At 51.9% G+C, this 24,597-nt stretch overlaps 2 protein-coding genes across 3 annotated transcripts; one reads left to right on the forward strand and one right to left on the reverse strand.

Moving 5' to 3' along the window:
- Positions 1 to 5,321: 5,321 nt before the first annotated feature.
- Positions 5,322 to 12,167, reverse strand: SSR2 (signal sequence receptor subunit 2). Of its 2 annotated transcripts, none has more exons than XM_074853416.1 (6): positions 11,801 to 12,167; positions 7,802 to 7,956; positions 7,131 to 7,229; positions 6,649 to 6,757; positions 6,450 to 6,527; positions 5,322 to 6,133 (listed from the first exon to the last, which is right to left on the reverse strand). In XM_074853416.1, the coding sequence occupies exons 2-6, from the start codon at positions 7,954 to 7,956 to the stop codon at positions 6,023 to 6,025; spliced, it is 552 nt and encodes a 183-aa protein (XP_074709517.1). In that variant the 5' UTR covers positions 11,801 to 12,167; the 3' UTR covers positions 5,322 to 6,022. The 2 variants fall into 2 exon arrangements, with proteins under 2 accessions (XP_074709517.1, XP_074709516.1); XM_074853415.1 differs by lacking the exon at positions 11,801 to 12,167 and adding an exon at positions 9,639 to 9,776.
- A 2,682-nt stretch (positions 12,168 to 14,849) lies between these two features.
- On the forward strand, positions 14,850 to 24,561 carry CCT3 (chaperonin containing TCP1 subunit 3). Its single transcript, XM_074853180.1, has 14 exons — positions 14,850 to 14,985; positions 16,216 to 16,277; positions 16,758 to 16,808; positions 16,904 to 16,966; positions 17,545 to 17,641; positions 18,041 to 18,158; positions 18,344 to 18,530; positions 19,824 to 19,973; positions 20,447 to 20,579; positions 21,044 to 21,125; positions 21,663 to 21,843; positions 22,109 to 22,354; positions 23,396 to 23,527; positions 24,201 to 24,561. Exons 1-14 carry the CDS (start codon positions 14,955 to 14,957, stop codon positions 24,303 to 24,305), a joined length of 1,638 nt encoding a protein of 545 aa, XP_074709281.1. The 5' UTR covers positions 14,850 to 14,954; the 3' UTR covers positions 24,306 to 24,561.
- Positions 24,562 to 24,597: the final 36 nt, after the last annotated feature.

The following is a 24,597-nucleotide window of genomic DNA, read 5'->3' on the forward strand; positions in this document are numbered from 1 at the left end:
TGCTGCTGTCTGGTTGCGGAGCTTTACTGTGTGAGAGCTGTTCACAGAATGATTGTGGAAAAGCCCTTGAAGCTCCTCCAGCCCAACCATGAACCTCACCCTGACCGTTCCCAACTCCACCACATCCCTCAGCGCTGGGTCAACCCGACTCTTCAACCCCTCCAGGGATGGGGACTCCCCCCCTGCCCTGGGCAGCCCATTCCAACGCCCAACAACCCCTTCTGCAAAGAAATCCTTCCTAAGAGCCAGTCTGACCCTGCCCTGGCGCAGCTTGAGGCCATTCCCTCTTGGCCTGCCGCTGGTTCCCTGTGGGCCTGTGGGGGATGAGGGTGGGTTTGAGGACCGGGGCCTGTGCCCGTCCCTCAGGGGGGAGGAGGGGGGTAAAACCGGGCTCGCTTGCTTCTTCCCGGGGCCAGAGCGCAGCAGCGGGCCTGGGGGTTGGGGGGTGGCGGGTGTAATCCGCCCTCTTTTACCTCAGCCTTTGGCGCGGGGCGGGGGGGCCTGTGGCTCCCGCGCAGGGCCCGGTCGGCGGCAGCGCGCATGCGCACGGCGCCTGGACGGGAGCGGGGGTGGGCGGGGCCGCTGGCGCGTGCGCAGTGCGGCGGCGTGTGGGAGCGGGAAGGACGCGGGGCCGGCCCCGCCATTGTGGCGCCGGTCGGACAGGCTGAGGGGGACGGGGCTGGCTGCTCTCCCTGTCCTCCTCTGCTTCGTGCTGCCCGTCTTCGCCTTTAAGCTGAATGTGACCAAAGCGCTGCTGCCCTTCAGCTGGGAGCTCCGGGTTCCCTGTGAGCTGGAGGCTGAGTGGGGCTGCTGTTCCTGGTGAGCAGGCAGCGGTATGGGGCAGCAGGGGCCGTTGCTCCTCCTGAGGAAGGGAGTGCTGTTGAGTGGAAAAAAAAAGGTGAAGAGGAGTGTTGAGGAGATGGGAACCCTCTGGTAGAGAGGTTCTGTGGTAAAGAAAGAAGGGCCTAAGGGGGGATGTATGGAGGAGGGGTCAGTGGCTCGTTTTCCTGGGCTAGGGAAAGGTTTGGAGAGCACAAGGGGCTGTTCTGAAATAAAAAAGCAAAACCCTGAGCTCAGGATCTTCCTCTGGGGTGGTGGGCATGGCTGTGCTGTGTGCTTGTGAGACGGAAGGCTCTTGCCTTGTTTAGAAGCACCGTAGTCTGAGGGGCCCCTGTGGTCTGATGGGGAGGGGGTGAGCGAGGGCATGTTGTCTGGTCTGCTTGTGCTTGCGGGGCGCCAGTTTGTGTTGTCAGAGCAGGGCTGGTTTGTTTTCTGGCCTCTCACTGCTGGCTAGTGCCGACATCAAACCTTGGGGGAAGAGGGCCCATCGGTTGTTGGCCTGTGCACCCTTGGAACTTGATAGGTGAGTGTTGGGAGCAAGCTCTACCCAGCACTGAGAAGAATGCATTGAAGCAGGTTATTACAGGAATAAATACTAAAAAAGGGAGGCTTAAATGACACTATAAGCCTGCATTTAGTTAAGCACTCTGCCCCGGTATGGTTTTAAGCCCATTTAAAGACACACCTGTGAGTGGAGGGGGGAAAAACATCTTCCAGTCGTTCTTTCAGGCCTTTCTCACGTTACGATATAGTCACCATTGAGCCCCGTTATGGGAACGGTGCCATTGGTTCTCAAAAAGCTTCGGGATCTGCTCAGTCCTCACAAGCCAGAAAACTAAGCAATGTTGTAATGGCTGAGGAATATGGTAGGTAGAAAAGTAAAAATTCATAGAGCAGAGGATTGAATGCATAGATGTAAATATTTACAAAGAACAATTCATTCTCTTAAAAAATCTGTGGTTTGTGGTAACATACTGTTCAGCCTCTGTAGGACAGGAAGCCACCTATTTGTTCTTTATTATTTTCCCTAGTACTAGCTTTTCACAAGTTTATAATCCAGCATGAGTTTGTAGGTGCTGAATTAAGGATTATTTGTTCTCTTGTAGTGACAGGCATTTACTCTGCTGTGATGTTGTTGATACGATAGACAGTATTGAAATTATCTCCCAAACTCAAGAACTCTGTGTGGATGATTCTGCCCTGGATTTGGCTGAGCGAGCTCTGCACATCAGAGGTTTACGTGTGAGATAAACTCTGCTGCTGTAGTCCCACAGTTGTAATCCCAAAGCTGTAATCCTGCTGCTTCTTGTCTTGATATTTCAAGGGAAAGGAGGTTTGGTTTTATGATGTCAGCTAGCAAGAATCCATGAGTTTTAGTCTCTGTGTGAATTCTCCTTTCTGTAGATGATTATCACATTCCTGTAATTTGCAAAGTGGTCTTTTTGCAGAATTAGAACTTTCCCTTGAATATTATGAGCTTGACGTTTGCAACCAAGTTATTGCACGTGGTGGGTCTGACCTTCTTCCAGTGGTCTGGAGGTGAAGATGGCCACTGTGAGAGCAGAGCAGGTGGGACAGAGCGATCTTGTCTTGGCTCACCAGAGTATCCTTCTAAACAGCCTTCCAGCTAGCTCGTCTGTCCCGGTATGTGCCCATGCTCTTTCCCAGCTATGACCAACCTGATTTGTAGTAAAAGAGACTGTAAAGGCAAACAGGAGTTCTGCGGTCCAAGTCTGAGTTTCTGAGATGTCTTTAACTCCTCAGAGGAGTTACTTGGGCTCTCTGAGGATGTCTGTATCCTCTTCTAATAAGTTGAAAATCTTGAAAGAATTCTTATAAAAGAACAAAGATGTTCACACGCGAGCTGCATCTGGTCTTTCTAAATGCACTATCTATGTTGTGGAAGATGGATTTTTAGGTAATAAGAAAATGAAAGCTTGATTGTAAAACTTGCACATTTCTGTTTGGGTTTTTTTTGGTTTTGATCGGGATCATACTTCTCCTTTAAAATATAATTGGATCCATTAAGTTGGCAGTGGGCATCTAACGCTTAAGGGCAGGCCGTGTCTTTTCAAGTGCATTGATTTGAAAATTGAAGTTGGCTTGTCTCTGTTTGATGGGCCGCTCTCTAAATCAGAGTAATTAACTAAACTAAAGATTAACAACAGAGAGTGGGCCTCAGAGCTTGGAAAGCGTGTGTCATGATTGCCCTTGTGCCACTTTTGTGCTGCTCGCTGAACTATTTTTGTTGGAGAGTGTTTGGATTCAGGAATTAGTTTTTACATGATACTGGATACTTCGGAGGATGAATAATGAGAGCCTTTCTGCTTCAGTCACTAATTCCTATCCAGAAGAGTTTCACAGTGACCATAAGTGCTGGCTGCCTCCTGGCTGTCCTCCATTCTGCACTGAAATCTGTTTATTGGCAGCAGAAACATTTCTCTGGTACAGAAATTACCACCACAAGCACTCTCATTGCTCTAGGACAAAGCGTAATGCAAACTTCAGGTTTCCAAGCCAATTTAGGAGTGCTTTTGTTATTAATCTACAGATTAATAACTTTTGATAATAGAGTTGTGTTTCTTAATGAAAACTGTGTTACCACTATTAGTTGCTGTTGATGGTTCTCAGGAGCAAACCACATGTTTTATTTCAGGTTTCACTGTACCCAGGAGACAGGTGGATACTGGAACTGAAGTGAGAGTATGTGATCCCTGTGTGATCACTACAGGAGTTTATGACACAGACAGCACTAAAGTGTATTTATCTGATGTGAATATGTGTTTAGTTAACAAAGAGCAGCTGCCAAAGGGAGTGCCATGATGAATTGTGTTAGAGATATTTAGCACTAAGATATTTAGCACTAATAAGGAAATGAGAGAGAGAAGGAGATTAACCCTTGCTGTGTTACTTCAGTCTCTCACACTTCTATTCACATTTCATCCACTCCTTACTGTGTTAGAAACCTCTACAGAAACACACGATTCTGTGAGTGTTTGTGGAAAGGGCACCAGGTTTTCCAAACTTCACTGATCTTTGTCAATTTGCAGAACCTGAGAATAAGTCACCACTTCTCTAAGGATCATTTTGAAGAGCTCCTGTCTTCTCATAATGGGTCTTACCATATAGTTCAGCCCCCTTTAAGTCCTGGGAGGCCGCTCTAAGGTCTCCCTGGAGCCTTCTCTTCTCCAGCTGAACCCCCCAACTCTCTCAGCCCGTCCTCACAGGGGGGTGCTCCAGCCCCCCGAGCATCTTCGTGGCCTCCTCTGGCCCCGCTCGAGCAGGTCCGTGTCCTTCTGCTGTTGGTGCCCCCAGAGCTGGACCCAGCACTGCAGGGGGGTCTCCCAAGAGTGGAGCAGAGGGGGAGAATCCCCCCCCTCGCCCTGCTGCCCACACTGCTCTGGATGCAGCCCAGTTGTTCTGGTAACTGAGGCACAGCGCTCACTGCAGCACGGCCTGGGATTTCTCAGCTGTCACCACCATCCCGCTGAGCGTCCAACAAGCGGCCGGAGCAGGTGACACAGTGCCCAGGCACAGCCCCCCTCTGCGAACAGCCACTGCCTCCCTGCCCGAAGCTCGGGGCAGAGATCACCCACCTCTCCCCCCTTGCAGGGGCTCACTGTGCCTCTACCTCCCCCGCAGGAAAAGGGCCTTGTGGGCCCTCCTTTCGCCCTCTCTTGGGGAGGAGTGGCTGAAAGCTGCCAGTCAGAGAGGGACCTGGGGGGGTGACTGATTGATAATGAGCCAGCAGTGTGCCCAGGTGGCCAAGGCCAATGGCATCCTGGCTTGTACCAGCACTAGCGTGGCCAGCAGGGACAGGGAAGGGATGTGACCCCTGGGCTCGGCACTGGGGAGGCCGCCCCTCGATGAGTGGGTTCAGTTTTGGGCCCCTCACTCCAAAAAGGCCATTGAATGACTCGAGCGTGTCCAGAGAAGGGCAACGGAGCTGGTGCAGGGTCTGGAGCACAGGTCTGATGGGGAGCGGCTGAGGGACCTGGGGGGGTTTAGTGTGGAGAAGAGGAGGCTGAGGGGAGACCTCCTGGCCCTCTGCAACTCCCTGAAAGGAGGGTGCAGAGAGGGGGGAGGAGTCTCTTGAGCCAAGGACCCAGCGGCAGGCCAAGAGGGAATGGCCTCAAGCTGCGCCAGGGCAGGGTCAGACTGGCTCTTAGGAAGGATTTCTTTGCAGAAGGGGTTGTTGGGCGTTGGAATGGGCTGCCCAGGGCAGGGGGGGAGTCCCCATCCCTGGAGGGGTTGAAGAGTCGGGTTGAGCCAGCGCTGAGGGATCTGGTGGAGTTGGGAACGGTCAGGGTGAGGTTCATGGTTGGGCTGGAGGAGCTTCAAGGGCTTTTCCAACCCAGATGATTCTGGGATTCTTCTGTTTATTCTCCTGATAGCGATTTATTTTACTGACTGTATGCCCATCAGCGGCTCCTGAAGGCAGCCAGCTGCCTCCAGGACTTCCTGGTAAAAGAAAGGCAGGCTTCTTTCACGGTGTTCATTTTATTACAAAAGCCTCAGTACCTCAACACACCTCCACCCTTACAGAGCAACCGGAAAGAACAGAAACACAGCAAGGAACTGCTCACCAAAATACAATGGGGCTTCCTAGAGAACAAGCATCGACAGGGACCTCCCATGCCCCAGCTAGCGAAGAAGCAGCTCTAACGCCTCTCGCAGAAGGTCTATTTGCCCCCAGATCTCCTTCCTAGCAGCATTCCAGCGAGGCAGGCCATGCTCGGAGGAGCGGGACCCTGAGGTTTAAGACATTGGAGGAGGCTGCAGCAGGCCAAGAGCCGTTTGGCTGAGCAGAGGCTGGAGGGCAGCACAGATGTCAGAAAGGCCGCAGAGCTGCGCCCCCCAAACAACCTCCTCTACGTGTTCACACATTTGTATCACCGAGGCACTGGGTCTGCAACGGAGCGAGGTGTCTCCGAATATGCAGACAAGGGAGTTTGGGATTTTCGGTTGGTTTTTTTTTTTTTTTTTTTTTTTACTTTTACTCATTTCTTTTTTAAGATGTAGAAGGCAACACATCACTGCCATGGAAGTGATCAATCCCCTCTTGCCGACAGGGCTGGGGCACAGCCCAGGGCAGCGCTTTGCTGATCCCAACACACCTGCTGTTCTGGGTGCTGGGATGTTCTTTCCTGAGCTCTGGGGTGCTGGTGGCATTTGACTTTGCTCAGTTCTTTTTGGTCTTGGGGGTGTCGTACTTCCTCTTGCTCGAGTACCACAGCAGCAGCGGGATCCCGATGGAGGGCAGGGTCATCACACCAAAAGCTGCCCAGTCCAGCTAGAAGGAGAAATTGTTAAAAAAAAAAAAAAAGTCAAATCGTACAGGTGAATCTTGCAGCCATCAGATCTAGTCTCAAAGCTTCTGGCTCAAATCCCACAGTGCCAGCTCCTTCAGAGAGGCAGCTGGGATGAAAACTCTTTGATTTTTCTGTGATAAGTTTCTGGACAACTGATACAGATTCTTTACAATCCATGTTGGTGTTTTCCAGGTGACTGCAGCACCAACAAAACACACCACAAAGTGGCAAAAAGCCGCTGTGCTGGGTTGCAGAGTTGCTGCGATGCAATTTCAATTACCAACGAAAGGTACTTACAAAGTGAGGGGAGAACCTCCTGTCAAACTCGCGCTGAGCCAAGATTCCTCCCTGCCCAGGAGCACTAGTGAAACCAACCTGAAAAAGTCAGGGGGAAAAAGATATTTGCCACCTTTCCTTCTTGTAACAGAGCCCGCGTGGTGTAAGAGTGCAGGGACACGCGTCCCCCTGTAACAAGCATCCTGAAGAGTTGACTCACCACAACCTGTCCACCCTCCTGCGCCAGGTACGTGATGGTAGCAGAGGTGAAGTTGAAGTAACCAGCTTTGAGAGGCCGCAGAACCACAGTGTGGGACACGTTACTCGCTCTGAGAGCCGTGAGTTAAGGAAAATAGTTGCATTTCATCAAAGGAAGAAGAGTGAGGAGATAAGTAAAGGTGGATGAGTCAGTGCTGCTGACAGATCCGAGTCCTCTGCGGTTACAGACGTCCAGACCCATCCAAGGCTGCTCCAGCTGCTCCTCCCTCCCAGGCAGATGAATTGCACCAGGACCTGGCCCTGTTTGCAAGGAACTTCTTTATTTTAACAGCACCTTCAAGGAGACCAGAGATTTTAATTCAACGCCCTGCCCAGGGTCTGGCACGCTGGAATTTCAGTGACAATGAAGGAAGACGGGAGAGCTACAGGATGCTCAGGGGGAAGGAGGAGTGACAGGAGAAATTTCACAACATGAAAAGATACGGAGCGATCCTGTCCCACTTGACGTTGAGCATCCCAGAGACAATGCCAAAATCTTCCGGGGGGAAAGAATCATCCGACAGCTCCACATCTAAAGCAGCACTAAATGCAACAAAGAAAGGGGTGAGAAGAGTGTCTTAGACTTTGCATTCTACTCACAGGGAACTGCACCAAAGAGGGATGACAGTTCCACACTGAGACTTCAGCAGCTGCAAGAACTGATTTTTGAACCATAAAAAAATCACTAATAGAAGATGGAGAGGAGAGTGAAGGTGTATTACAGGGAGACTGCAGAAAGAGGAAGGCAAAGCTGAGAAAAATTACAAAAAAGGTAGGAATCCAGATGTGAAAAATAGCTCACAAAGCCAGGAAAGGAAGGCTGCGTGCATGGGGAGCAGAGTGTCACAAGACACAAAAGTAACTAAACCAAGCTGGACCAACAGCCAGAGCAGCCACGAGGTGAAAGCAGGAAACAGCAAAAGCAGGGACAACAGAACAGGAAGAAAAAGGCAAATTGCAGGGTCAAACCTTCAAACGCTGTAGGTAAGCTCAGAGTTAGGGAGAGCAAAATTAACAGCACATCATGGAACCTAAAATAGTCTCAAACCCTGCAGACACACACACACATGTAACGTTTGCTCCGGGTCAGTACTAGAAGCCTGGACAAGGTTTACCTGGAGCCGACGTTGTAGATGTTGTACTGCAAAGTCAAGTCCTTGCCCTCCACTGCGTATCTGTTTAATAAAGATTTGGAGGCCAGGAGCCTGGCGCCTTCCTCACAGTGGGCCACATAAAACAGGGCAAACACAGCGAGAATGAGGAGCTTCATCTAGATGCAAATGAAAATGGAATGTCATTGGTAATTTAATTACAGAATCATCTAGGTTGGAAAGGACCCTGAAGCTCCTCCAGCCCAACCATGAACCTCACCCTGACCGTTCCCAACTCCACCAGATCCCTCAGCGCTGGCTCAACCCGACTCTTCAACCCCTCCAGGGATGGGGACTCCCCCCCTGCCCTGGGCAGCCCATTCCAACGCCCAACAACCCCTTCTGCAAAGAAATCCTTCCTAAGAGCCAGTCTGACCCTGCCCTGGTGCAGCTTGAGGCCATTCCCTCTTGGCCTGCCGCTGGGTCCTTGGCTCAAGAGACTCCTCCCCCCTCTCTGCACCCTCCTTTCAGGGAGTTGCAGAGGGCCAGGAGGTCTCCCCTCAGCCTCCTCTTCTCCACACTAAACCCCCCCAGGTCCCTCAGCCGCTCCCCATCAGACCTGTGCTCCAGACCCTGCACCAGCTCCGTTGCCCTTCTCTGGACACGCTCGAGTCATTCAATGGCCTTTTTGGAGTGAGGGGCCCAAAACTGAACCCACTCATCGAGGGGCGGCCTCCCCAGTGCCGAGCCCAGGGGTCACATCCCTTCCCTGTCCCTGCTGGCCACGCCAGTGCTGGTACAAGCCAGGATGCCATTGGCCTTCTTGGCCCCCTGGGCACACTGCTGGCTCATGTTCAGCCGGCTGGCAATCAACGCCCCCAGGTCCCTCTGACTGGCGAAAGGAACACGAACAGGACAACTAAGCATTCACGTGCAGCAAGACATGAGCAAGTGTAAACTGCACAGCGATACTGATACAGGATTATCACAAGCTGGCAGAAAATTACCCTCCTCACAAGCCTGCAACTGCCCCCAAAACACTTGTACACTTTCTGCAGGGATGCAAGAAGTGGCACAGCGGTGTCCCCGACCAGCAGGCATGGAAGAAGTGACAAAGGTTTTCTCCCTTTTCAAAGCCCCGCAAGTACCACTCCCCTTTATCACATCTCAGCGATGGGCAGAGGTCTCAGATCACAAAACCTCTTCTAGTAACTTTCAGAGCAAAAGCTCTGGCAATTAAGTTTCACCAGTTTTAGCAATTAACAGTTAATTGCCATTGCCAAGCACAGCAGCTTTCCAGCAGCGTCTTACACAACTTCTCCCCAGCAAATTCTGTATTCTTCTCAGAGAATACCAGCTCCTCATTTTCAACATTTCTGCTTTCCTATTTCCAGCCACTTTCCTATTTCCAGCCACCAACTCCCTCCAGCGGCCTTTCGTTGCCCACAAGTCCCTGCTTCAGGCCACGTCTCCCTTTCCCCAAGCCCAGAGGACGAGGAGACCACACGGCCACTCTACGTGCAACCCCTCAGGAAACCTGATGGGCTTTTAAACGCAAAAACTGCTCCTCACGCGGCAGAGCCTCCTCCCCTCTTAATACCCGCGGACCCTTCAGTCCTGCCCTGACACAGCCTTCACACCAGCATTTCCCCCCACACAGCCCGGAGACCCAAAGATAAGCTCAGAGATCCTGTTCCATGCAGAACAACCCCCCGGTTTCACCAACTGCTGCCCGCGGGAGTCCCGGACACGGACGGCGAGGCCACCGCCACAAATCCGGGGACACGCGCACGGGGACGCGTCACTCCCCGGCGCCCAGTCCCTCCCCACGGAGCCCCAAGACTGCCCGCGGGCCCCTCACCGTCGGTGCCCCGCGGAAGACCGAGTCAGCGCAGAGGCCGCGGAAATACCGCGAAACGGAAACGGCGTCTGCGCGGCGGCCCCGCGGCACGCTGGGAAATGTAGTATCGACCCGCCACGGCAGGGTGGGGGGGGGGGGGGGGGGGCGCGCGCTCCGCGCATGCGCAGAGCGGCCTCCTGCTCTGTGGCTCCCCGCGGGGGGAGGCGGCTTGAAGCACCGTCCTAGGACCTGCGGACAGAATTCCGGAATCCTCTGGGTTGGAAAAGCCCTTGAAGCTCCTCCAGCCCCACCATGAACCTCCCCCTGACCGTTCCCAACTCCACCAGATCCCTCAGCGCTGGCTCAACCCGACTCTTCAACCCCTCCAGGGATGGGGACTCCCCCCCTGCCCTGGGCAGCCCATTCCAACGCCCAACAGCCCCTTCTGCAAAGAAATCCTTCCGAAGAGCCAGTCTGACCCTGCCCTGGCGCAGCTTGAGGCCATTCCCTCTTGGCCTGCCGCTGGGTCCTTGGCTCAAGAGACTCCTCCCCCCTCTCTGCACCCTCCTTTCAGGGAGTTGCAGAGGGCCAGGAGGTCTCCCCTCAGCCTCCTCTTCTCCACACTAAACCCCCCCAGGTCCCTCAGCCGCTCCCCATCACACCTGTGCTCCAGACCCTGCACCAGCTCCGTTGCCCTTCTCTGGACACGCTCGAGTTATTCAATGGCCTTTTTGGAGTGAGGGGCCCAAAACTGAACCCACTCATCAAGGGGCGGCCCCTCCGAGGTGTCGGAAAATGATAAAGGAGCAAAAACATAGCAAAAGACAAAAAGGCAATGTTTCTCATACAATCTGCAGCTGAGAAGGTTTGGTTTGGTGACCAGGATCACTATTGCTATAAACAAACTTACGGTTGCTTAGTTCTAGAGTAGAACTATTGTATTGTTAAGATTTATGATCAACAGAATGGCGATCTGAAATTGTGCTGTAGAAAGTACCTATTTTTGTGTCCTTTAGGTGAATTTAGCTCATTGTAATAGGAAAACCACACTTAAGTTACAGCTTAAGTTACCCACCTCTTCAGGAAGCCCCCCACTCTTTGAGCACACATACATTAATAGGTAGATACTGTGACTTTAAAGGAATAAAACTAACAAAGAGGTGATATTGTGATAAAACACTAAGCAATACTTACGTGTAGAGATGTGTGTTTGTGTGTTCAGAATCAAACAAATACAGTGCATGTTTGGAACTTGGTGTACTGGCCACTGTGGCTGCCCAGCACCATTTTCTGTGTAGAACTGTCACAAATGTCACTCCAAAAAGGCCATTGAATGACTCGAGCGTGTCCAGAGAAGGGCAACGGAGCTGGTGCAGGGTCTGGAGCACAGGTCTGATGGGGAGCGGCTGAGGGACCTGGGGGGGTTTAGTGTGGAGAAGAGGAGGCTGAGGGGAGACCTCCTGGCCCTCTGCAACTCCCTGAAAGGAGGGTGCAGAGAGGGGGGAGGAGTCTCTTGAGCCAAGGACCCAGCGGCAGGCCAAGAGGGAATGGCCTCAAGCTGCGCCAGGGCAGGGTCAGACTGGCTCTTAGGAAGGATTTCTTTGCAGAAGGGGCTGTTGGGCGTTGGAATGGGCTGCCCAGGGCGGGGGAGGATTCCCCATCCCTGGAGGGGTTGAAGAGTCGGGTTGACCCAGCGCTGAGGGATCTGGTGGAGTTGGGATCTGTCAGTGCTGGGTTAATGGTTGGACTAGATGATCTTCAAGGTCCTTTCCAACCTGGATGATTCTGTGATTCTGTGAAATATGAATTTCTTGACTCTGTGTTTTAACTGGCTCTTTGCACACTGGGTGAAGAACCCTGGTTTTGAGACAACATGAGGAGAACACAGAGTGCTGCCCCTGCCCTACCCCAGACCCCACAGCCCCAGGGGAGGGCCCCAAGCCCCGCAGCAGAGCCGGCCCGAGCACGGCAGGGACACGTGGCAGGACGGGCTTGCACCAGGAAGGTGCAGCTGAAGGAATTCTCCTTGCCAGGACTCAGTGTCCCCTTAGGCAGAAGGGGACAAGTGGCCTGACCCTGTGATTTGGGTTTGCGGGAGGCTCATTGCTGAAGTTAGTGCTTTGGGAAAGAAAACAAAGCTGCCAAGCAAGGGTGTAACGCAGGGAGCCAGAAGGCGGCCATACCTCCCCTCCTCTGACTACTGCTCATGTTTCTCTCCATCTGTTCTTGAGGTCAGTATGATTCTCCTCTTATCTTCTTCTTGAAGAGCTTTGGGAACAGGAGGGACAAAGAGGCGCCGTCCCCACTTTGCTTTCAGTTAGTGACCAGCACGTAGAGCAGAAGCCCGATGACCACCATGACTCGCAGGAGCACCTCAACGAGGAGCAGCAGCACACCGACGACGATGATGGCCAGCAGCTCTGCCCAGCTCACCAGTGCTGCCAACTCCATAGAGGCTCTGTGAAACGAGGGAGAAGAGGATGAGAGCAGCGAGCAGGATCTGGGTTAAATTCCTCAAACATCAGGTGGGACGCCTCTCCTCGTGCACAGACCCAAAACTGTATCTTCATGTATTAGGGATGCTCTGTTTACCCAACCCCACGCCAGAGAGGCTCCACCCTTCTGTTTCCCACAGATTAAGAAATGTCGTGACCTCCCTGTTACAAAACCAGTAACAAAACCGAAAGCCACTGGGCCTGATTTTCAGTGCTGGAGGAAGCCTTGAGAGGTGACCTGTTCCCATGTTTCTCAGGCAGTTGCCTGCAGACCTCTGGTGGGAGAAGGGCCACGAATCCCCACCTCGGAACACATATTCTCCCTCACGCACACAAATGAACAACCCATGAATCCACCTCTCCAGGGCCCAGACACTGGCTCCATGTATCAGTTCTTTATCAAAATTCCCCACTCCCAACCTTTCTGAAAAGTTCTCCATACACCCACTTTCGTCTTCCCCTGCTGAAGCACACACGGCTTATCCAAGCTGCAGACTATGGAAAGCATCACAGAGCTTAAATCAACGTACACTGAGGTGGTGTAACCTTAGGCTGGGCTTCTCTTTCCCACACCTCAGCAGGGTTTGCTGCAGTGCCAGGATAGACTAGGACCCCATCACTGAGAAAATACCAGTCCTTGGCCTAAGAAGCTTAGAGCTTCTAACAAAGAGGCTTGAATTTTGCTGCAAAGCACCTTACTCACGCAGCTGCTGGCTATCAGCGGTTAATGCATCCAACCTACTTCTACATGTTTTTATTCCTGGCTAACTGTTGGTGGGTCTGTGTGAGCAGGTAACCATGAGAGAGGAAGACAAAGCCTTGTTACTGAGCTAAACAATTTGAGGGGACGAAAATCCCAGAATCCCAGAATCTTCTTGGTTGGAAAAGACCCTGAAGCTCCTCCACTCCCACCATGAATCCCACCCTGACCGTTCCCAACTCCACCAGATCCCTCAGCACTGGGTCAACCCGACTCTTGAACCCCTCCAGGAATGGGGACTCCCCCCCTGCCCTGGGCAGCCCATTCCAACGCCCAACAGCCCCTTCTGCAAAGAAATCCTTCCTAAGAGCCAGTCTGACCCTGCCCTGGCGCAGCTTGAGGCCATTCCCTCTTGGCCTGCCGCTGGGTCCTTGGCTCAAGAGACTCCTCCCCCCTCTCTGCACCCTCCTTTCAGGGAGTTGCAGAGGGCCAGGAGGTCTCCCCTCAGCCTCCTCTTCTCCACACTAAACCCCCCCAGTTCCCTCAGCCGCTCCCCATCAGACCTGTGCTCCAGACCCTGCACCAGCTCCGTTGCCCTTCTCTGGACACGCTCGAGTCATTCAATGGCCTTTTTGGAGTGAGGGGCCCAAAACTGAACCCACTCATCGAGGGGCGGCCTCCCCAGTGCCGAGCCCAGGGGTCACATCCCTCCCCTGTCCCTGCTGGCCACGCCAGTGCTGGTACAAGCCAGGATGCCATTGGCCTCCTTGGCCCCCTGGGCACACTGCTGGCTCATTACCAATCCCCCCCAGGTCCCTCTCTGACTGGCAGCTCTCCAGCCACTCGTCCCCAGGCCTGTAGCCCTGCTGGGGGTTGTTGTGGCCCAAGGGCAGCACCCGGCATTTGCCCTTAGTGAAACTCCCCCAGTTGGCCTCAGCCCATCGCTCCAGCCTGGCCAGGTCTCTCTGCAGAGCCTCCCCACCCTCGAGCAGATCAACACTCCCACCCAACTGGGTGTCATCTGCAAACTGACCGAGGGTGCACTCGATCCCCTCGTCTAGATCATCAGTAAAGATGTTAAACAGGAGTGGCCCCAAAACAGAGCCCTGGGGGACACCACTCGTGACCGGCCGCCAACCAGATTTAACTCCGTTTCCCACAACTCTTTGGGCCTGGCCATCAGCCAGTTTTTTACCCAGCGAAGGGTGTGCCCATCCAAGCCATGAGCAGCCAGTTTCACCAGTTGAATGCTGTGGGAAACGGAATCAGACAAGCTGGAAACTTTTCTAGGCACACAGGCTGTGAAAGGCCAAGCGACAGCGGCTTTGTGCCCTCTTGCAATTAGCACTGAACGACTGGAGGGGCCGGACCCACAGTGCATCGTGATAGAAATGGTGCTGTGGGGACGCCTCCCGGCTGCAGGGCGAGGACCTCAGCTCCGAGGGGACGCTAGAGCCTCCGCGGCACTGGGAGGGTCTCAGGTCGCACCACGAGACGCCGAAGGGGCCGCGGCCGGGGAAGGCCGCGACGGGCGGCCGCGGCCTCAGAAACTACCGCTCCCAGCGTGCCTCGCGGCAGCGCGCCTCTCCCATGATGCACCGCGCGGCGGGCGAGACCACAGCACTGCCGGGAAAGGGGGTGGGCGCTCAGGACTTCCCTCCCACACGGGCTCTCAGAGGCCCCGATCCGCCTCCCAGCCGGCCTGTGCAGCCTCACATCCCGCAGCCGGGGACTTCCAGGTGCAGTGGGGGGCGCAGCAGGAGAATGTCCCCCCTGCGGCCGCCCGATGGTGGCTCCTCCCCCCCCTTTGCGTCAGTGCAGCGATCCCCCCTCCGGCGGCTCTCGGCGCCGGGATTCCACGCATGCGCAGTACCGCGCGGCACCGCCCAGCGCTGCACGGCCCCATGCGCTGGGGCGTCACTTCTCAACCGACCATGCTGGGAGGGGCGGGGAGGGGAGGGGGGGGGAGCGCCGCCTCCTTATTGGACGCCGGGCCGGCGGCGCTGGGCGGGATTGGTCGATGCGGGCGGGAGGCGGGGCAGGAGGGTCGCGGCCCGGTGAAGCGGCAGTTCTCGGCGCGGCTGCCTCGCGGTCGCTGTCTCCAGAAGGTTCCGCGCCCGCCGCCGCGCTCGAGCCGCCGCGATGATGGGCCCGCGCCCCGTCCTCGTGCTCAGTGAGTGCCGCCGCCGCCCGGGCCGCGCCCCGGGGCTGGGGGGCTGAGGGCAGGGCGCCCCTTTCCCTTCTCGCGTTCCCCGCCGCCATGTTGGGTTCCCCCTCGCGGCCGGGCGCTCCCTCACAGACGCTCCCCCGGGGGGTTCCGCTGGGCTCCGGCACGCCCTGAGCTCCCCCCTCGCTGTCCCTTCTCACTCCCCGCAGACTCTCCACTGCCCGGTCCTGAGGGGCCGTGCCCCGCCCCCCCCCAGCCGCCGCTCCACCCGTGGCCCCGCTTTACTCCCTGCGCGGGAGGTCTCAGGGCATCGCAGCCCCCGCTCCTCATTCCGCCTTTCCTGGCGGATCTTGACTCCTCTCAGCTCTTATTTCTCCTCGCGTGTTTTTCCTCACGTTGCTTTGTGCTGGCCCTTTGAGCCCCTCACACTGCGTGATTCACCCTCCAACACGAGGCTGTCCATGGGGGTTTATTTCTGCTTGGCTTTCTCATTCTCACTCTCCATCTGCTCCGCTCACCGGCAGCCCAAGAGAAAGGCTTTGCAATAGGCCTCCTTACCTTCTTCTTGGTGCTGCTTTTACCGTTGCTTCCTTTTCTTCTGTCTTATAAATCTATTAGCACAAAGATCCACTCCTGAAGTAAATCTGTGCTCATCCAGCCTAGGCTTGTAGTAACAGAAAAGCAGCACCAAAACTAGAGATTCTTCAGGGCAGACCCTTTTGACAGTTACTCCCCAAATACAGTTGTCAGCCTGTGGCTGCTCACCCTAATCTACCACAGGCCGAGCAACACTAGTGTATAAAACTTAATTTTAAACCTGTGTTGTACTTGACGTGAGCATCTGTAACTTCTTTTTGACTGGAAACTGCAGCAGTTCCTAGGCTGCGTGGGATCTTGCAGATCCTAGTGATTCACTGCTGTTTGGTTTTTCTTGGGGGAATAGGTTGTATTTTAGGGTTGGAAAGTTTTGTCTCAGTTGAATTGTGATGCTAATCAGGAATTCTGTTATAATAAGGAATGTTGTTTTCACTGACACTTCTCTACGAATACGTTTTCTTACAGTGGCTGTGGTATACTGTAAACTCTTAATTTAGAACTGATCGCGTATCAAGTGTGTGTGACTGAGAGGGTATCTTTGCACTGTCAGTATCACTGTTTCAGTCTTGGAGTTCTTGGTAAGAGCAGATTAAAGTTTATTTATACTTTAATATTTTTTTTTTTTCCTGTGTGCTTTAGGTCAGAATATGAAACGTGAGTCTGGAAGAAAAGTCCAGACTGGAAACATCACTGCTGCTAAGGTACCATATTCTTATGTCAGGCTATTTGGATTCTTTTTCTGTGTGTGTGTGGTATTTACTGTGTGTTATCTTTTTTTAGTGTATGTGCTATATTTGAGAGGGAAAACTGGCTCTGAAGCATGTTTTCTGTAGTCTATGTGAATCCAGAGTAAAGCAGCATAGAAAATGAATTTTCAGTGTTATAATAATAGGTGCAATGTAACTGAACGTGGAGGGGTTTAACCCACCAAAACCTCTTTCTCTGCAAAATTTGTAAGTGTGTAATTTCTAACATCTGATTTAGATAATAATTTACTGTGGCGCCAGTGCCCTTATAACCCCCGTGTTCTCACTCCCACACAATTCTGCTGCATCTAAGCAAGCGCAGGATCATTGGGTCACTTAAATTTTGCACTGGCTGCTTGTGTCATGTAGACTGTGGGTTTTTTTTAGACTTTTCCACGCCCTCCTTTATTGCCTCATTTCTTTTGTTCGTCCTAGACTATTGCTGACATTATCCGAACGTGTTTAGGACCAAGAGCTATGATGAAGGTGAGAACTTTTGCTGAAATACCTCTCTGCATCCTGGCTAGAAACACTACACGTGCTATAGGTCGGTGCAAATATCGTTTCTCTTCTGGTTGCAGATGCTTTTGGACCCCATGGGTGGGATTGTGATGACCAACGATGGCAATGCTATTCTTAGAGAAGTAAGTTTCTCCTTAAGGATTGTCATGCTTAACATGTGAGCTGGAATCTTCCAGGATACGGTTACGTAGCTGCCACTATTCTGTCTTCTGTCTTGAGAGCCAGCAAGTATTAAACAGCAGTACTGAGACTTGCTGGGGAGGAATTAAATATTTCCAGCAAGTGCTCTTCCTCCTCAGAAAAGCAGGTTTGATCCCAGGGTGGTGAATTTTCATGGAGGTTTTACAAAATGGACGTCAATTCTATGGTAATTGTAGCCATAATCACTTGCATCAAAACCTTGTGAGTAGATGCTTGCTTTTACAATGCCAGGTAATTAGACCAAGAAATCGTTGTTGGCTTTTTGGTGCAAGTGCTGTTAAAACAACATCACAAAAATGATAATGCCTGAAAAACCGTGGGAGACACAATATTGTGAAATACAAGGGCTTATTTTTGGTCTCAGAAAGAAAAATCTTTGCTGTAGTAGGGCAGAATGCCTTTGATGGTTTAAAAGGTGTCGTATTTGTTCCGCTGAGCGATGCAAGAAGTTTCAACTTTAGTACCGTGGAACAAAAACATACCCCTTGCTCCTGTACAGATTCAAGTCCAGCATCCAGCTGCAAAATCAATGATAGAGATCAGCCGTACGCAGGATGAAGAAGTTGGAGACGGGACCACATCTGTAATTATCCTTGGTAAGGAGAGTGAATAAGACGTGCTTTTTGTAAAGGGTTATGGCTGAAGTTTGCTCTTTTTGCTCACCAGAGCCCAGTAAACGTGCCTTAATGAGACAGATATTTGTTATTTACCAACCCTACAACTGATGTTTGGGGGTTTTTTTACCACGGAAGAGACTGCTTGGTTCATTAGACCCTTAGGTGATCACCTAAGGAAAGAACACCACTGGAAAATTGTGGTTTTTCCCTGAGATAAGCTCAATTAAGTACAAAGAAAGGTGTAGATAACAGTAGAGCCCTCTGTATGGAGAGCAGATACTTTTTATCTGGTACGCTGTTCTGCTGTCTTGACTTGATTGTTATAACAACTTACCTGGGGAATTTTGATGTCTTGGGGTTGGTTTTTTTTTTTTTTAGCTGGAGAGATGCTCTCTGTTGCTGAACACTTCCTTGAACAGCAGATGCACCCGACTGTGATCATTGGGGCTTATCGTAAGGCTCTGGATGACATGATCAGTATTCTAAAGAAAATTGGGTAAGTATGGGCTGTTGGGAGTTAGAAGGGATGTGGGGTTTCTGTCTTGCTTAAAGATGATTCTCCAGGGAATCATGTTAGTGAAATACAATTTAAGGTAATTGGAGAGAGACTCAATGGGATTATGAATAGATTGTAGCTTGGAGTAATACTCAGTTTACTGTTTGGTTTTTCCTTTCTGTCAGCACTTCAGTGGACGTGAACAACAAAGAGATGATGCTTAAAATCATAAAGAGTGCTATAAATACCAAGGCAATAAACCGCTGGTCTGACTTGGCCTGTAGCATTGCTCTTGATGCTGTTAAGACTGTGGAGTTTGAAGAAAATGGCAGAAAGGAAATTGATATTAAAAAATATGCAAAAGTAGAAAAGGTGAGTGTGTCCCGAGCCATTTCTTATCTACGTGCCCCTTTCTCATTCTGAACAAGCTGTTCTTAGGATGCAGTGGGAAGAATTTTCTGCTACTGATCTGCAGTCCGCAGACATAACACTTAAAGATACTTCAGTCGGTGCTCTCAGACTTGCTGGTTTGCAGTGAAACCAGGGACAGTTATTTCAACACTCTGAGAATATTTGTCAAAAAGATTGTTTAAGTTGTTTTGATTTCCATCTTCCAAACACATGGTGCCAGGCAGTAGGATGTGAGCAGTTTCTCAAGTTCTTCCGTAGCTCTGCAGAGAGACCTGGCCAGGCTAGAGCGATGGGCTGAGGCCAACTGTATGAGCTTCACTAAGGCCAAATGCCGGGTGCTGCCCTTGGGCCACAACAACCCCCAGCAGGGCTACAGGCCTGGGGAGGAGTGGCTGGAGAGCTGCCAGTCAGAGAGGGACCTGGGGGGGATTGGTAATGAGCCAGCAGTGTGCCCAGGGGGCCAAGAAGGCCAATGGCATCCTGGCTTGTACCAGCACTAGCGTGGCCAGCAGGGACAGGGGAGGGATGTGAGCCCTGGGCTCGGCACTGGGGAGGCCGCCCCTCGATGAGTGGGTTCAGTTTTGGGCCCCTCACTCCAAAAAGGCCATTGAATGACTCGAGCGTGTCCAGAGAAGGGCAACGGAGCTGGTGCAGGGTCTGGAGCACAGGTCTGATGGGGAGCGGCTGAGGGACCTGGGGGGGTTTAGTGTGGAGAAGAGGAGGCTGAGGGGAGACCTCCTGGCCCTCTGCAACTCCCTGAAAGGAGGGTGCAGAGAGGGGGGAGGAGTCTCTTGAGCCAAGGACCCAGCGGCAGGCCAAGAGGGAATGGCCTCAAGCTGCGCCAGGGCAGGGTCAGACTGGCTCTTAGGAAGGATTTCTTTGCAGAAGGGGTTGTTGGGCGTTGGAATGGGCTGCCCAGGGCAGGGGGGGAGTCCCCATCCCTGGAGGGGTTGAAGAGTCGGGTTGACCCAGTGCTGAGGGATCTGGTGGAGTTGGGATCTGTCAGTGCTGGGTTAACGGTTGGACTGGAGGATCTTCAAGTTCCCTTCCAACCTGGATGATTCTGTGATTCTGTAACGTAAGTCAGCGTGCTCTTAAAATTAGATGCATCTTAAAATTAACTGGATGCATCATGATTACTTGAGAGAGTTTTCCTTTATCAGTACATGGGATGGATAGTTTCAGGAGCAGATACACAGGTTTTCATCGACCAGACTGACTTGCCTCATTTTGCCCCTTTCTTGTGTCTGTCAGATTCCAGGTGGTTTTAGTGAAGACTCGTGTGTTTTGCGTGGAATCATGGTGAATAAAGATGTAACTCACCCCAGGATGCGTCGCCTTATTAAGAATCCACGCATTGTCCTTCTGGATTGCTCGTTAGAGTACAAGAAAGGAGAGAGCCAGGTAAAGCAAGTCCTGTTAGAGATGTCCAGAGTGTTTGATTTAAGATTAGTAAAGTGAAAAAACCCAGATAGGTGGATAAAAGCCTGAATGGCAAAAGGCTCTTCGTGTTCTGCCTTTCAGAGACCTTTTTCCCATGTGGGCTAATTCTGCTGCAGGGTCAGTACCCTGGAGAAAAAAGTAGAAAAATGTAACTGAGGCTACAGTGCTTTTACTCACTGAAGCAGCTACAGTGATGGGGGTATGTAAGCGATGGTCAAGAGTCAGACATGTTTCTGTGCTTTAATGAACATTAATGTTCAACTGACACAGTGTCACCGTTTATTTGGTCAGTATTTTTCACTGTGTAGTTCTCCTTAACCTCTTGCCCAGGCAATGTCGGAGGAGTTCAGATCACTCAAGCCAGGGGTTCTGTGTGTAACTCGGTGAAGGGTTGGGAGGAATAAAGTGAGATATTTCCACCTCTTTCTGCGCAGACTGATATTGAAATAACGCGGGAGGAAGACTTTGCCCGCATCCTGCAGATGGAGGAAGAGTACATTCAGCAGATTTGTGAGGATCTGATGAGAGTCAAGCCAGATCTGGTCATCACAGAAAAAGGAATTTCTGGTAATAACACGTTGATCCTTCTTAGTGTTGAATTCAGCTTAATAAGGTTCGTGCTGTGTTAAATGCACCGTTCAGTAACTTCAAAAAAAAATAAAAACCCCAAACCCAAAACCAGCCATACAAAAAAACCCCACAAACCTGATTTTGAACACGACCCTGGTTTTGTTTTGTTTTTTAGCTTTCTAGCGAACAGGTCTACATTGGAGGCATTGAAGTTGAGATTTCCTTGTGAACATGGACACTTACAATAATATTTTGCTTTTCCAGCATTTGGAAACGATACCAAAGTATAAGTGAGGATGAGTCCAGCAAACTGGGAAGCTGCTCTGTAACTTTGCCTTGCAGCTTGGTTTAAGAAGCTACATTTAGTTTTTTCTTGCCATAACCCTTTTTACTTTAAAGACACATTGAGTTTGTTTTCATAGCACTGATTCATCAATAAAACTGCACAAACCTGATTTCAGATCTGGCCCAGCACTACCTGATGAGAGCCAACATCACCGCGATCCGCAGGGTGAGGAAGACAGACAACAACAGGATCGCCAGGTAAACGCTGGCTCCCCGCTGCAGCCTGTTCTTGCTGTCTGTGGCTTGGAGTTTTCATTCTTGTCTCACCCTTTCCCCGCAGTTTTTATTTGATTTTTCATTCCTGTCTCGCCCTTTCTCCCCAGTTTTTGAGTTTTCTTTCTTGTCTCACCCTTTCTCCCCAGTTTTTATTTGAGTTTTCATTCCTGTCTCACCCTTTCTCCCCAGTTTTTGAGTTTTCTTTCTTGTCTCACCCTTTCTCCCCAGTTTTTGAGTTTTCTTTCTTGTCTCACCCTTTCTCCCCAGTTTTTATTTGAGTTTTCATTCCTGTCTCACCCTTTCTCCCCAGTTTTTATTTGAGTTTTCATTCCTGTCTCACCCTTTCTCCCCAGTTTTTGAGTTTTCTTTCTTGTCTCACCCTTTCTCCCCAGTTTTTGAGTTTTTATTCCTGTCTCATCCTTTCCCCCTAGCTTTTATTTAGAGTTTTTATTCCTGTCTCGCCCTTTCCCCCCAGTTTTTATTTGTGAGCATCTAACCTGACTGTTGTTGGGGTTCTAGGGCCTGCGGAGCTCGCATCGTGAGTCGCACAGATGAGCTGCGGGAGGAGGATGTGGGAACTGGAGCCAGGCTCTTTGAAGTTAAAAAAATAGGAGATGAGTATTTTGCCTTCATCACTGATTGCAAAGACCCCAAGGCTTGCACTATCATTCTGCGTGGAGCCAGCAAGGAAATCCTAGCAGTAAGTTATTACACGTTCTGCTTCCCCCTCCTGTCCTGTCACCTTCGTGGTGTCAGTAAGTCATCGCTTCCTTGTGAGCCGCTTTTGGGGGCAAATGAAGCAAGAGTGGGTTTCCTCTGAGATCTGGAGCGACAAAGAATTCCCATCCCATGGGCTGAACTGTACAGCGAGGCAAAACCCGCGTGCTGCAGGAGCCAGCCCCGCCGACTGGGGTGTGCCACAGATCCCCGCGATCCCTAAATCTCTACTTTTGTGCCCATTTCAGGAGGTGGAGCGCAACCTCCAGGACGCCATGCAGGTGTGTCGCAACGTCCTTATCGACCCGCAGCTGGTGCCGGGCGGGGGAGCAACCGAAATGGCTGTTTCCCACGCGCTGACGGAGAAATCCAAAGGCATGACGGGGGTGGAGCAGTGGCCCTACCGTGCGGTCGCCCAGGCTCTGGAAGTCATTCCCCGGACCTTGATCCAGAACTGCGGCGCTAGTACCATCCGTGTGCTGACCTCGCTCAGGGTAAGGCACGTGGCGGGGGCTCCTCGGAAGAGATTCGGCCCTTTCCTGCCACGTCCCACCACTCAGCGCCCTTCTGGGAGCAGCTTTTTAGTAATTAAGAGCTTTACATTAAAAGAAACCTGTGTTGAGGTAACCGAGCCGTTGAGGGCGATGTAAAGACTGTCGCTGCTTCTGCGTTAGCTGGGCTGCAGACACTTTTACTGCGGTTTTGTGCCAAATTTGAAAGCATGAAAATGGAATTAAATAGCTCGTTTGAGGTACCAGAGTTTAAAAACAAAACAACAAAACCCTGAGGCTGAACAAAATCAGAATCTTTTGAGTTCAAATTTGAATGGTGCAGGACAGAATATCTCCCAAGTTTTAACTTATGATATAATTAAGTTTTTTGAGTGGTGCTCAGCAACATGCTGTATAAACTTCAAACCCGAAAATTCTCATGATGATTTTGGGCCCCTCACTCCAAAAAGGCCATTGAATGACTCGAGCGTGTCCAGAGAAGGGCAACGGAGCTGGTGCAGGGTCTGGAGCACAGGTCTGATGGGGAGCGGCTGAGGGACCTGGGGGGGTTTAGTGTGGAGAAGAGGAGGCTGAGGGGAGACCTCCTGGCCCTCTGCAACTCCCTGAAAGGAGGGTGCAGAGAGGGGGGAGGAGTCTCTGGAGCCAAGGACCCAGCGGCAGGCCAAGAGGGAATGGCCTCAAGCTGCGCCAGGGCAGGGTCAGACTGGCTCTTAGGAAGGATTTCTTTGCAGAAGGGGTTGTTGGGCGTTGGAATGGGCTGCCCAGGGCAGGGGGGGAGTCCCCATCCCTGGAGGGGTTGAAGAGTCGGGTTGAGCCAGCGCTGAGGGATCTGGTGGAGTTGGGATCTGTCAGTGCTGGGTTAACGGTTGGGCTGGAGGAGCTTCAAGGTCCTTTCCAACCTGGATGATTCTGGGATTCTGTGATTTACTGTTTTCCTGAGCCTGTGGTCAGTTTGAGTTTCCAGAAGGTGAATTTGCTGTGAATTTTTACTCTGTTGGTAGTGACTTGTCATTCTGTTTACAGGCAAAACACACTCAAGAAGGCAGCCAGACGTGGGGAGTGAACGGTGAGACCGGAGCCTTAGTTGATATGAAGGACCTGGGGATCTGGGAGCCTTTAGCAGTCAAACTGCAGACCTACAAAACGGCCGTAGAGGTGAGGAGAAGGCGGGGGGTGGGGGGGGACAAAAGAGCCTGTGTAGCACCACCAACCCAGCGGGGTGCGGGCTGGGGTCTTGGCTCGCCGATGCCAAGGGATGCAGCACCCGTGGGAGCCCGTACTCGGGCTTTTAGAGGGGCTGATTTTTGATTCTGTGGCTAAAATTTGTTGTGTTCCATCCCACCTTTTTCTACAAACTGTTCAGACTAGTCTCTCAAGGATGGGCTGAGAAATTCAGCCCCAGCAATGTGCTGGAGACTAATTAGTGGCCCTGGGAGCTTCTGCCCTCTGGAAGGTCCCAGCGGCCTCGCGTAAGCTGCCCTCCCCCTGCTCAGAGACCCCCTTTGGGGCGTTTGCTCGCTGGTGTTAGATCAGAGGTGGTTGGTCAAAGGGATGTTTTGTCCTTTTGTCAGCTAAAAATAATTGTAAAATAATAATTGTAAAAATAATTGTAAAAATAAATGTCCCCTTTTCCACGGGGCCTCCCCGCCAGGTGCCCGAGCCTGCTCCCCCCTGCCTGGGCCGGGCACCGTGTCCTTTCCACGGGAGAGAATCATTTCCTCCAAGGCCGATGCTGCTTTGGTGTGAAAGCTGAGCAGATTGGATATTTTTTTTTTTTCTTCTTTGTGATGAGCTCTTGACTAGATCTGGGTGTGGGGTTTCTCCCTAGACTGCAGTTCTCCTCCTCCGCATCGATGACATTGTTTCGGGGCACAAAAAGAAGGGGGATGATCAAAGCAAGCAGCCCGCGGCACCGGAGGCAGCCCAGGAGTGAGAGGGGACACGTCGCTGATGGAGGAACCAGGCGAGAAGAGCTGGAGGGAGCGACCCGGGGCTGAGGCTGAGCTGGGGGGGAAAGTTTGTCTAATGTCTGTGGGAGGGATGGGGGAAAAAATAACCCACCCCCCAGAAGTGGGGGAAGGGCGGATGTGTCATGTGAGAGCCCCTGCTTTGGGTGGAGATACTAATTTAAGTGGTGGGACTGTAACTTCTCCTTAACTGTTTGCCTCAAAATAAACCACGTCATTTCAGCCTGTCTGTGCGTGGACGGAGGGGAGGAGGGGGAT

This window comes from Strix uralensis, chromosome 32 (assembly GCF_047716275.1).
Source record: "Strix uralensis isolate ZFMK-TIS-50842 chromosome 32, bStrUra1, whole genome shotgun sequence".
In the NCBI taxonomy this organism is placed as follows: domain Eukaryota; kingdom Metazoa; phylum Chordata; class Aves; order Strigiformes; family Strigidae; genus Strix; species Strix uralensis.

What these genes read in the sequence shown, in the direction of transcription:
- SSR2 (XM_074853416.1), bottom strand. Translation starts at nt 7,956, where the DNA reads ATGAAGCTCCTCATTCTCGCTGTGTTTGCCCTGTTTTATGTGGCCCAC. An exon ending in ATCTACAACGTCGGCTCCAG is followed by an intron (nt 7,230 to 7,801) that starts GTAAACCTTGTC and finishes TGTTGCATTTAG; the next exon opens with TGCTGCTTTAGATGTGGAGC. An exon ending in GGAGGTTCTCCCCTCACTTT is followed by an intron (nt 6,134 to 6,449) that starts GTAAGTACCTTT and finishes TTCTCCTTCTAG; the next exon opens with CTGGACTGGGCAGCTTTTGG.
- CCT3 (XM_074853180.1), top strand. Translation starts at nt 14,955, where the DNA reads ATGATGGGCCCGCGCCCCGTCCTCGTGCTCA. An exon ending in GACCAAGAGCTATGATGAAG is followed by an intron (nt 16,809 to 16,903) that starts GTGAGAACTTTT and finishes TTCTGGTTGCAG; the next exon opens with ATGCTTTTGGACCCCATGGG. An exon ending in CACATCTGTAATTATCCTTG is followed by an intron (nt 17,642 to 18,040) that starts GTAAGGAGAGTG and finishes TTTTTTTTTTAG; the next exon opens with CTGGAGAGATGCTCTCTGTT.